The following is a 13,138-nucleotide window of genomic DNA, read 5'->3' on the forward strand; positions in this document are numbered from 1 at the left end:
GGCTTTTAAAAACTAAGGAAATATTGACTCCTATTATTGGTTTTCAAAGGAGGAGTTCGAGATTATGAGGTAAACTTACTCAAGCTGGACTCGAACGTTTTATTTAGATAATAATTTAAAAGTTTGAGTTAAATGCTAGATTACATAATCCGACCCCAATATTAGTAGATACAAAGCAAACATATTAACACAACACAGTGTTTATAGGGAAACATCTATAATTTAAGATCCTAAGTGTACATCTGTCTCTTATGTGTAGAAAAAATTATCATACGTAATGCTTATAATAAGCTGAAGCTGTATATATGACTGGATTTAGAGTAGAATTTACAGGCAATATGAAAACAGCAGCCCAAGCGTAAACCTCACTATCAATAGAAACACCACCAAGAGACACCAAACCTGAAAAAAACCCAAACATACGCAACTTAAAAGCAGACCGTATCATCTAAATTGCACGCGTTAAACCACCCAATACCCCTATAGTTAAAGTTGAAACGCAATTTCGTTAAGCTGCTACCTGTGACTAGTTGGACTTTTGTATCTGGTTTGAAAGGAAACATTGTCACTAACTCTAGCATTTACAACGCTTACACGGCTTAGGTGTATTGATGTGCTGATGTGCGACCCTGAAATTCGATAGCCACATCACAATTTAAAATCTAAATGGACTTTAGATAACTACTCGTTAGAACATTTGGAACCAAAAGACACCAGTAAAGTCACCAACCCAGTGGTTTACGTACTAAACAAACCAACACATTTGAGCAAATAGTACTGTTGATCAGAACTATTAGAATTTTTGCTTCATTCTTTTTGATGGAAGAGTAAAGATAGCGCCAGCATGTTTTGTTAATCTGCGGCTCAAAGTATATCCTATTGATGATCCCAATTAATAGCAGTAACACATGCTATTCACTGCCTGATTGATACGATCTTAATGCTGAACCCATCCCTATTGTTGTGTTACGGATTTTCAGTACATCTGCGAAAATGTGAGCCTACAAAAAGGAAAACTTACCCATGCAACAAATTGAGAACCAACAGACACACTCTGTGACGATAACAAAAAACAATGTTCTAGCTATTTGTAAATCTCGTGCTTGCCTTTCCTTACTTTGAAGACAAGAACCAGACTGAACAACGGATTTGTACATAATAGCTTGACCAATACATATCAGCAGAAATATCAAAAAGTTGAAAATCACAAAAACGGCCGTGAAAAACTGCCACCCAGGTGTCCTGTCAGGCATTAACGGCAATGACAAGCAGATACCTGTAAGAATATTTGATACCATACTCATTAATTTAAAGAAATATAAGATTATTGGGTCTATAGGCTTGATACATGCAAAGACTATCAGCAAAAAGAATAAATAGAATACATCATTACATGCTTAAACTATCAGTAGAGTGGGACATGTCATCAATGTATGCCACCAGATAACAGTATGAATAAAAGGGTGTAGACATACATGAAGTGCACCTCTAACCACCCCAAACCATTTTTGCTAATATGACACACAATAGCTAGTAATGAGTATATACAACTGAATAGTTTATATGGAAAATTGAAACAACCCACCTGTTTTGCTGTACAAAAAACCTGTAAATCCTGTACCAGGTAAAATGGGAACCAGGGCGATTACAAGAGAAACTAACCAAACACAAGAGATCGATGTTCTACGCATTCGTGGTGAAAGCCTGGCTTGTACTAGAGGGTACTTTATTATGAGAAATCTGTCAAGAGTTATCAGACATAGGAAAAGAGCCGATGCTTCTCTAGAGAGAGTAGCCAAAGCTCCGAGAACCTGACAATAGGTACTATTTCTCCACCATTTATCAACATATATGTAGTTTCCTTGAAACATGGCATCCACAACGCCAATAGTTATCATGTATATTCCCATTACAAAGTCAGAAATTCCTAAATGTGTAATGTAGAGTCCACTGCTGGATGTAAGCATCTCCTGGTCCCAAACGATGCGGTGAAAAACAGTACCAAAGTTTCCTATTAAAGCACAAACACCGATCACCCACATACAGATTCTCAACACTTCTCGTCGCATCAAATTGTCACATGATGAAAATGTTCCTCGTTTAGGATAACAGTTGTCATCTGTCACTGAATCGGGTTTTAAGCAACAAAAGATAAATGAATCACTATGAACAGTTTTCAGATTAGTTAAATTTTGAAATATTCCTCTCGAAAATGATTCTATATTCTGTTCTCTGAGATCCAAGTTTTGTAAGTTTTCAAGTGAAGCAAATGCATGATCGTGAATAGTATGTAATATACCGACATTAATTGACAAGGCAGTCAATGAACCAAGTCCTTGGAAAGTATATGATTCTAAATTACGTACTTTGATACGGGAGATTACCAGACTGGGGAGGCTTGTTAATCCTTCAAACGTTCCCGGTTCTATTTCTCTAAGTAGTTCATTACCCTGGAGTTTTAGATTCTGTAATCTGTTTAAACCACGAAATGTACCACGATATAGAATAGTAATATTATTGAAACTTAAATCAAGGGAAAGAAGGTTCTTCTGATTGATAAATTTTTCTACCGGAATATATGAAATTTCACAGCTGCTGAAACTAAGTTCTCGTAGCAACGACAGATTTTTAAAATTAACCCTTTCTAAATCAATTATATTATTGTCTAAAATTAATTTCTTTGTAATAGCTGACATTTTCATAATATTTTCATGAACGCGTGATCCTCTGCATTTGGCCATAGCCCCCTGGCATGTACACGACTCGGGACAAACAAAATCACAATTTAATTCGTCGTCACCTTGAGGACAATCTTCAACCGTGTCACAAACTTGCTGGTGTTCAATACATACGTCATTATATGGCATTGGCTTACATCTAAAGAAACCCGCACAAACGTCTATTCCTGAAAAGGAAGATTGTTTTATAAATATTACATATTATCGCAGTAAGATAATTTATTTATCTTAACCAATTCCCATTGGCAACCATACTGATTCCTACCTGACTAAGATAAACATTACGATGATTCACTTAAACATTGACTACATGTAGATAGCAAATTATATGTTTATTAAATTAAACTATATGGTAAAATAGCAGGGTACAGGTACAGATAAAATATAAAACATTTAAAAAAATGGTAAATGAGATATTCACATGAAGGCTATTCGGAACAATTCTGTTTTTAGATTCTTTTTGAAAACACCGAAACTTGAACTGGTTCTTGTTTTAAAGGACATGATGTTCCAAAGTTTCGGTGCTGCTGCCGAAAAGGAGCGTTTAGCCTGGAGTGTTTTACTTTTTGGTATTTCAAGAGCGAAGTTGACGTAAGTGTTTATAGTTAAGAAGATCTTTGCGCTATACTAAGCAGCAAAAGAAACGTCAGGTTGGTATGTTACTCTGAATAGACGCATTGCATAAAACTCGCCAAATGTTTTTATTGTATATTTGTGACCACATCACAAACTTTACCGGGGCAATAAGGCTCCTTCCGAAACACAGATCTGAACCCAGGAAATGTTCCCAAAAACGGAACCTGACTTCTGAGATGCTAATGTGTTCTCCATGATTTTCTAATAACACTCGCTACACGTGCTGTTCACTGGGACCAGCCCTATAAAATGCACCCTATACCTGGCTGAATCATTCACACTTCAACGTCAGCAGCATGCCACGACTCACAACAGCTCAGGAACCAGGCGCTTGGAAGACTCGACGCTGGCCACACTGGCCACGCCGTTGCCAATCACTTCAATGTTCGGATCATCAACAGGCTTCAGCAACGCTTTCGGGTCACCAACACCACGGATGATCGCCCCCGAACCAGTAGACTAAGGTTTACCACAAGGCGAAAAGACCGCAATGTTGTGCGACAGCACGTGCAGAATCCCTTCACACAGGCATCTGAGACAGCACGTCAGGTAATGGGAACACATGGAAGACCTATCAGTACCAATACAGTGCGCCGACGTCTCACCAGAGAGAACATCCATCCTCACCCCTGGACATCGACGTAAACGTCTACAGTTTGCCCAACAACACCAGAACTGGCGACACAGGCAATGGAGAACTGTTATGTTCACAGATGAGAGTCGGTATTGCGTATCAACTGCAGATGCCAGGACCAGAATATGGCGTCGATGTGGCCAGCGTTATTCTGACCAATGTGTCATGGAACGTGATTCATGGGGTGGTCCAAGCATAATTGTTTGGAGTGGAATCGGCCTGAACCAGAGAGTGGATCCTGTGGTGTTCCAAAATCTTGGTACAGGGAGAGGAGCCAGCATCACAACAGTGTGCTACATCGATCAAGCTCTCAGACACCACGTCATATCACATGTCACACGTCATCGAAACAACGTTTTCCAGCATGACAACGCCTGTGCCCACACTGCCAGAGTTACTCGGGACTTTCTATGCTGGCTATCCCTTAGTCCAGACTTAAACCCGATTGAACATCTTTGGGGTGAAATTCAGAGGAGACTTAATAACGTCGTACCGAGACCAAACACAGCCGAGGATTGCGCCAGGCTTTTCTGAGAGTGTGGTTCCTGGTTCCAATGGCGTTCATCAATCGTCTGGTCCACTCCATGTACAGTCGCTGCGCTACTGTTTTTGAAACACACCAGATACTGATGTATAGACTGTGTACAGACTCGAAACCTTCTGGTATTGTCTTGGAATTGTGATAAATTAATCACTAATGTGTCAACATACTGTTCACAAAAAATTGCTTTGATCCAATTAGTAAGTCGTTTTCTAGAATGATTTGATTAAAGTGCCTCTCTGATTTTGAAATCCTACTGATGGGGGAACGATAAGGTGTTAGTGAAAAGAGACGGGCAACTTTATTCTGAATAGGTTTGAGAGGGTATAAGCTTTTTGCGGGAAGACCAACAAGTAATGAGTTACAATAATCGCGTCTGGGTGTAATTTAAAGGTTTCAAAATTAATAGAAGGACGGATTCTACCAATGTTGTACGGGTGAAAATTGTACGATTTACAAAATAGTGTGTATTTTAAAAGAAATAAAATTCATCTTCGTATCCATTGTAAATATAATGGCCTAAATGCAAAGGAGAAAAATGATCTATGAGTGGGGTTCGGAAAACGTTAATCAGGCTTCTTTCGGGGAAAAGCATCGGGATTATCCGTGTCCTACCCCACACCATACTGTATGGCATATATCCGTCTTCATTAGCTCGGGCCCGGATTAAAGATAAGTGCTCGGCGTTGGCTGGTATGAAACCAGGGTCCCCGATATGGAAGGGGTTGCAAATTATTTCCAAAAACAAATTTGGTACCATGAATAATTATGTCATCTATTATGTTGTATATGTTTTCGCCAAATCTATCACCGAAACTGGCCTGCAGTTGTTTGTGTGTGAAGACCAATGATCAGGATATGTTCATGCAAGCTTAATACGAGTCGGTACTGTCCAGTAGGACGTCAAACCCCATTTCATTTCGTTTCCTGGTTATGCCACGTATTCTTCACCGGTTGATCCGAGGCACAGAGCTACCCAGTTCGCCCCTGAATTCAGTACATACCTATTGGCTTTGTCACATTGGTCTTTTCCTTTGGATATATATATGCAGAGCTGAGACATCCTAGGCCTTCGTCATCTTGTTTTAAACAATTCCATCTACCATCACAAATAAGTGAAACGTGTATGCAGTGGCTATCCCTACACTTATAATAATTAGCAGGACAAATAAAATCGCCTGAAAATAAGAAGATATCAATTTACATCCATACATCAACTGTGTAAAATTTGTATAAAGTGACCGTATCACCTTTCCTTTTCCTTTAAATATTTGTGTTGTGTTTAGCATTTATTGTGTACAATAGTTTTATCTTCATAATAAAGTAACTTCACTTAAAAACCCAAACTTGTAATATCCGAAAGAATGGGGAAATAATTGTGCATTGTCGGTAAAAGGAACCGAGATTTTTGGGTTATGAACATACATTTCAAGTTTCGTCAAAATCGGATGCTAAAACTTGTGACCTCTAGAGGGCCCACAATCTTCGTATAACATACTTTTATCGATTTGCGTACAAAGAGCGGCCATTTTGCTGAGCAGTTTCATTTCAATTTTCCCGAAATTCTAATTCAACCTTCACTATGGTGGAATGGTGATATATTTAAACGGTTTTTAAAATCGGGAAAAAATTGTGACTTCTAGAGAATCCGCAAGCTAAATATGCGATTTGTCGAACAATCAGGGGTCATTATCCAGGAAGTTATGTTCGGATATGCGCGATTATCAAAAAGAACCAAGATCTTAGTGTGTAACGGTGATATATTCACGTTTTTTTTTAAATCGGATAAAAATTTGACATCCAAATTTTGTACAATCAATATGCGCAAACATCGACAGGAACCAAGATATGTGGGGTATAAACATGCATTCCAAGTTTCATCAAAATCAGATGAAACTTTTGACCTCTAGAGTGTCCACAAGCTAAAAACGTGATTTTCCGTAGAATCAAGGGCAAATCTATGAAGATTCGATCCGATACATGTACATATCGAAAGCAACCGAGATCCTTTGGAGATAAACCTATACAAGTATTTTAAGTTTCGTTAAAAATCGGATAAGAATTGTGACCTGTAGAGTGTCTACAAACAAATTGTGGACGAACAGACGTCCGGACAGACAGGGGCGACAATAATATACGTCCACGTGAGAATGTGTGGGCGTATAAAAAAAGAAAATAGTCAGGGTATGAATTCACTGCATTTGAGCCTTAATACTAGGTTCTCACAATCACGATTCGCGATACAATTGAAATAGCGGGGTATTTGTGGTGATCACAACGAAACGTTTCGTGACGTATCTGCACATACCAGAGCGTGGACTCATTAGGGACAATCCTATCGTAACGTATCGCACGACAGTGGGAACCTAACTTTACGGATCCCTCGAGACGCGTCAACCACAAACTTCTCCTACAGCAGGAGACCTCTACAGCAGGCACCAAACAATCCATATTTCTATACATAAGCCGGGCAAAATAAATTGAGAAGTGTGTGGTGAATACGCACTTAGTTCTTTATGGGCCTGTCACACTATAATGTTTTAGACAACTTATTCTGACGTATAAAATAATTATCCAACTCGCTGGCATATGCTGAAGCTAAATTTAAAAATCAAGAAGACACTCTTTTTGGACGCATATATAACGTACTTCTAACGCGCTGACCGAATATATAACCTATGTTTAACACATGAATAACTTATTCATAACTTATCCCCAACGTAAACATAACTTATACAAGTATATGACAGCGTGTGCCCAACGAATTTTTAGCGTTCTTGACTTATGCGGAACTCATGCACAACTTTAGTCTAGCGTATGCCTAACTTATGCATAACGTGTTGGAGCGTACTTCGACAACCACGTGGGGTCAGATATAAAAGCTGAGGCTCACTAGAACTACAAGCCATTATATTGGACTGTCACACATTGGCGTATAGCATCAGCGTATGGCAACGTATGGGAAATTTAGCGAACACGCCGGTGTACGTTGAATACGTTATGGATACGTTTTTAACAAGTTACGAGCACGCTGAACTACGATGGTATAAGTTGTTGTACGCCAAGTAAGTTAGAAATACGCGACAGGTAATTTATACACGCGTTCATGCACGTTACATGTAAGTTACTCATAAGTTGACATAAACGTCGGCTACCAGCAGGGCAATTGAGCAGCGTACGCGTAACCTATTTCTAACCTATAGGCAACGTACTTCTGACTTTCTTAGAACTTACTGAACGTGTTTGAAACGTGTGTACAGATGAGCAAGTGCAGAAGTCTACAATCATGGCGGACCCTGAGAGGTTGCGACGAGCGTACCAAATAGCTGTTTTACGACATCAAAATGACCTGATTGACTTGACACTATACAAGTTGCGAGCCAATAGGATCAGCGCGTTAGAAGTGCGTTATATATGCGTCCAAAAGGAGCGTTCTCTTGATTTTTAAATTCAGCTTCACCGTATGCCAGCGTATTGGATAATTATTTCATATGTCGGAATAAGTTGTCTAAAACGCTATAGTGTGACAGGCTGGCGAATACTCTACCTGTAAACTTTAAACACGTTTCAAACAACTCTCGATGGCATCCCTAGTCTACGATATTTACTGGATTAGAACCCGGTCTGCTGCTTCTCATTAAATCAAAAAATGGATAATCGAGACTATGTTTTTTATCGTACCGACTTCAGTAATGATGACCGAGGCTAGACCCAACATTCAATCGCTAAATACTCGGTTCAGGGTGGATCAATTTGATTGAAATTTTCAGCAAATTCCCTTTATATTATCTAGTTTTTAACTATTATAGTGAGAACTAACAGCTAATCTCCCATAATGTATCTTTAAGCATTATGATTATAATCTTGGAAACCGCGTGATTTTTTGCCATTTGCGAGGGGTTCAAAAACTCAAAGGGGAGCAAAAACCCAAAACCATGACGCAAAGCTTGCCATTGCGTCCTTCTCACTTAGTCACTGACGGGCATACCATGTCATCCTGTAACGGAACCCCTTTACTGATATTAGCAATTTGGAACAGAAGATTGTTATTCTCTTGGCAACATCAAGTTTAGATAAATAGTCAAAGTCTACGTAGCTATGTGTGCAGCGCAGACGTCAGTGAGAATGAACCATGTGAAATTTTGTTAAACTTAGACTTTATATTTATCCATGACTTCATTCATCATGTTTGAACAAATTCATCACCTGTGAATCCATCACCAGCATTGTACTTGTCGGTACTTTCGTTATTTTATTCCCAAATAAATCAAGGCTAGTATGTATTTGCGTTCAAATTTAGTAAAAGCTATTTCTGCCCCGTCGCTAAGAATTCACGTTGCGTACAAGTTAGTTCCGAGATCGCATTGGGCATGCGCCAAACGATTTTACCCAATCAAGATATCTGTTTCAGACTATTGTTAGGGACTCTTAGGCCTCACTCTAGTACGAAGAGAAGCCTATATTAAAACTTCTAAATGTGTTTCCCAACTAGATAGTAATACCAAACACGAAAATACCATTATGCTCGGGATTTTAAGCAAAACTTTTCGATGTGTTTTAACTTTATGTAGTTTATATGCATTTACGGTAGTACGTTTACAACATGCCTTACCAAAAAATGATCTTGATACAATTTGCCTATGATTTATGCCAATACCAACTACTGGTTCATGTTTAGGCATGTTGTGGGAAAAACGACTGTAGCTACAATACTTGTACTTAAGACTTAGGGCTGGTTTTGTGGTCCAGGGTCACAAATAGTCTCCCACGATCACGTGATCTACAATCCTATGTACATAAAGACCCACTTTCCAGAATATGCGTAACTTATGGTATGATGCGTATGTTTTAGGTTCAGTTATTCGTAATATCTTGAAACATTTTTTTCTTTTTGTGGGGTTATCTCGACTGTCCCTGGATTTAAAGCTTCCGTATGCGTGGTGGGCCTATGTTTTGATAGGGTTAAGGTTAGGGTCTTGTAAACTGACTATTAACAAAAGCCCCGTGCTGGCTTTCATATCCCTTGATGGAGGTCATACATTTACGGCTGTCGCTTCCCTCCTTATACATACTGTTACATAGGCTGGTTTATTATGTTATTATTATCCCCTTCTACACGGTAATAAAATTGGATCGAGTGGTCCCGCTGATGAAATTCAACGATTGAAAGGCAAGAATCGTGTTTCGGAAAACATTCTCAATTTCCTTCCTGTGTTTACTCACGTGTATGTATATTAAAGCCTGTCACATAGTCCCCTACACTTGCAAGACGACTCTGCTGCACAAACGCATTTACATCGTCCAGCGCACCTGCTCTGGCTTTTTGCAACCACACCCACGGCGTCTTGACTGGTGTGTGATGTGATACTTTAGCTGAAAGTTGAAGTGACGTCAATAGGCGTTACTTACTGCAATTCTCTAAATGTGAGAAATCTCTACATCCCTTATAGGCATCATGGCCATCTGGTGTTAGAAGACATATTTCCTTTATTGACACAAAACCACCGCTTTTACATAAAAAATTCTCAATTATAGCAGGTTTCTCTGGAATTAAAACAGTTAATGTATTAAGGTATTTACAAGCTTTTTAATGAAAATCTTTAAAAATGTTTCATGGCTACATCAGCAGTTCTAGACACTACTAGTCAATATATTTTGTTCAGCACCAAGACAAAGGAGAAAGTTTTTTTTTCTTCTATTATATGCAACTGTTATCTCAAATCACATTCCAGGATATCTGTATAGTAATGGCCACCGAGCACCTGCCCAAAATTTTAAAAGCGGTATATCATGAATATTTTTGGATGAAATTGATTGATAACTAAAATAATATTTTAACTCTTTTATTAAAAATTGCGTTTTTGCAAAAAGAAAAGAACAAATTAATTAATAATCTTTATATTCAAACATATGGATACTTTATTTTGTTGCTCATCAAAATAATGTTAATCACCGCTGCATATTTATAGAGAAAATATAAATAATTGTCATGAGAAAGTACGAATTGTTCGTTAACTTTATATATGTTGGTTTATGTATAAGTAATGTCCGAAAAGAAAAACCCATAAGTAATGGTATCGTGTATATGGAGGGTGGGGGGTATTGGCAAGTAGTTAGGCTGCTCCTGCTCCTATTTTATAAGGACAGTTTATCAAGCGTGGAATGAAATGACTGGGCATGGGATAACAAGCGGCGGTATGACTATTCTTATTTCGAATTCCAATCGTCAATGTTTTTTTTACGTGCACGGCATACGCCCATGTGTACACGGGACCTCGGTTGCTCGACCCACCGTCCTACACCACTGACGGAACTTCTCGACCAACACCGGGATCTAAATCGGGACCTCCAGGTTCGCCAGCCAACGTCTTACTAACCGAATAGCCGCGTAATTCGTGATTTATTCTTGAAATTACGGAATTTCTGAAGCTTTCTTTTCAATAACCTTCTAGCAGACATTAAAACTCTTTATTTGTAAAAGTATTTAAATTGATCGTTCACTGATATATAAAGGACGTGGGGAAATACCTTCTTTGCAGACAAATGGCCCAAGTGTAACCTGTATATCTGAATCCATCAATATTGGTTCTTGAAGTACTTCTTTAATCGCCCAATTCAAATATCCATACTCATATACCTTTTCGAACTCTTTAAGTTTATACCACGACTGTATCTGTTGACTTGAACAAAGGCTTTTGAAAAGTTAGAAATAAGTCTTGTTAATCATACATGTAAAATATAGTTTAAATAATATAGTTACAGATATAATTACATACTATATATGGATACAATAACAAGCATTGCAGCTCATGTAAAATCGCTTCCCGTGAATTCACCAAGTAAAATTCAAATGACATTATTTAATCTCTTTGTTCAATGACTTGAGTTTAGTTCAGCTTTAATATTTTATTGAATTTTTTTCTATCCCGAAATGGTTGAATTTAAAGAATATCCATTCGGTAGTATGTTCTCCTTATTCCACATGGCTCTCCGCAAATCACATGGTTTTCTTCTGAGGTGGAAAATTTCACGGCAAGATCACCATCACTACTAGTCAAGTGCCTAGCCTACAATTTCTCGGCGGGAGTAAAGTCGCTCGTCAGTTGCTGAACTATTAAAAAAAAATTAATGTCGAATCTTATTAAAAATCTTCGACTTCAACTCGACAGCAATTTTTGGTTTCACTAATGCAGGCCCGTAGCTAACTCTAAAATTGTTGGGGGTGGGGATGGGGGCTTCTGGGGGGGGGGGGCGCTGATGTACCTACACTTGACGGTCCACGGCGAATGGTACCGTCAATACGCCTCCCTAGGGTGCTCTCCCCCAATAAAACTTTGACACGCTTTGGTCCGATGAATTGCGCGACATTGTGGTGATAAACACAGGCCCGTTACAAGTGCCTAGCCTACAATTTCCCGGAGGGAGTAAAGTCGCTCGTCAGTTGCTGAACTATTAAAAAAAAAATTAATGTCGAATCTTATTAAAAATCTTCGACTTCAACTCGACAGCAATTTTTGGTGTCACTAATGCAGGTCCGTGGCTAACTCTAAAATTGTTGGGGGTGGGGGGTAGGGGCTTCTGGGGGGCGCTGATGTACCTACACTTGACGGTCCACGGCGAATGGTACCGTCAATACGCCTCCCTATGGTGCTCTCCCCCAATAAAACTTGGACACGCTTTGATCCGATGAATTGCGCGACATTGTGGTGATAAACACAGGCCATTAACAAGGGGGCTTTGCCCCCCCCCCCTGCAAAAATGTTCGCCCCCGTCAATTTTACAGCACCCCTGGGAACACTTCTCGCCCCCCCCCCCCCGCTTGCTCTGAGCTAGTTACGGCCCGGGATAAACATAACACGGGCGTGAGGGTGGCATTACGGTTGGTCGAGAATGAAATATTAAAAATATGCAGAACACATTGTTCAAGGTGCATTAAGCAAAAACTGAATCTGCCTGTTATTTAAATTATTATTTAAACATTAATTCACATAATTAACTCCTAGACGATCTTATGGCAATTGAATGTATTAGAACACCTGCGCTATGTAATATTTAACGTTGAAATGGGAAATATAGACTTTATTATATATCTAAGCAAATGGACCTGACAATCGGGTGTATTTACTTCAAACACTCATAACTTCAGCCAGAATAAAGTAATTTTACTCAAATTTAATATACTCATATATCTATATATTTCTGAACTAATATATCAATAACGATCAGTGCTTTATCTAAATCTTACACATAATGTATATTTAACTGATGAATTCAAACAATTTCGGGACCTCTGTTTTTCGTCACACCAGAATGACCAGACGCTGTCTTTGTCAGCCTTTCTGTCCTGCACCACCAACAAAAAGAACACGGGGAGCAAATGCTAGACCTCCTGGTAAGCGAGCCACCGTCTTACTCATTGATCAACTGCGGCTTCCTCTAGTTAGTTTAACCTTATTTTATTGTATTGACAATACACTGTACGATACAGAAGAGAGAGAGAGAGAGAGAGAGAGGGAGAGGGAGCGAGAGAGAGAGAGAAATGGGGTTTAACGTCCACTCGACACAAACTAGGTCATTTCGGGACTAACA

General features: G+C 39.0%; 1 protein-coding gene across 1 annotated transcript in view; it reads right to left on the reverse strand.

Moving 5' to 3' along the window:
* Positions 1-268: 268 nt before the first annotated feature.
* The window catches only part of LOC126811582 (G-protein coupled receptor GRL101-like), a 61,780-nt gene continuing 48,910 nt past the window's right edge, over positions 269-13,138 (reverse strand). The window contains exons 6-8 of the mRNA XM_056098414.1: positions 2,416-2,546; positions 1,688-1,830; positions 269-402 (exon numbers count right to left, since the gene is read on the reverse strand). Coding sequence (XP_055954389.1) covers positions 269-402; positions 1,688-1,830; positions 2,416-2,546 — 408 coding nt within the window. The remainder of the gene's footprint in view (positions 403-1,687; positions 1,831-2,415; positions 2,547-13,138) is intronic.

Source organism: Patella vulgata, chromosome 1 (assembly GCF_932274485.2).
Source record: "Patella vulgata chromosome 1, xgPatVulg1.2, whole genome shotgun sequence".
Classification (NCBI taxonomy): domain Eukaryota; kingdom Metazoa; phylum Mollusca; class Gastropoda; family Patellidae; genus Patella; species Patella vulgata.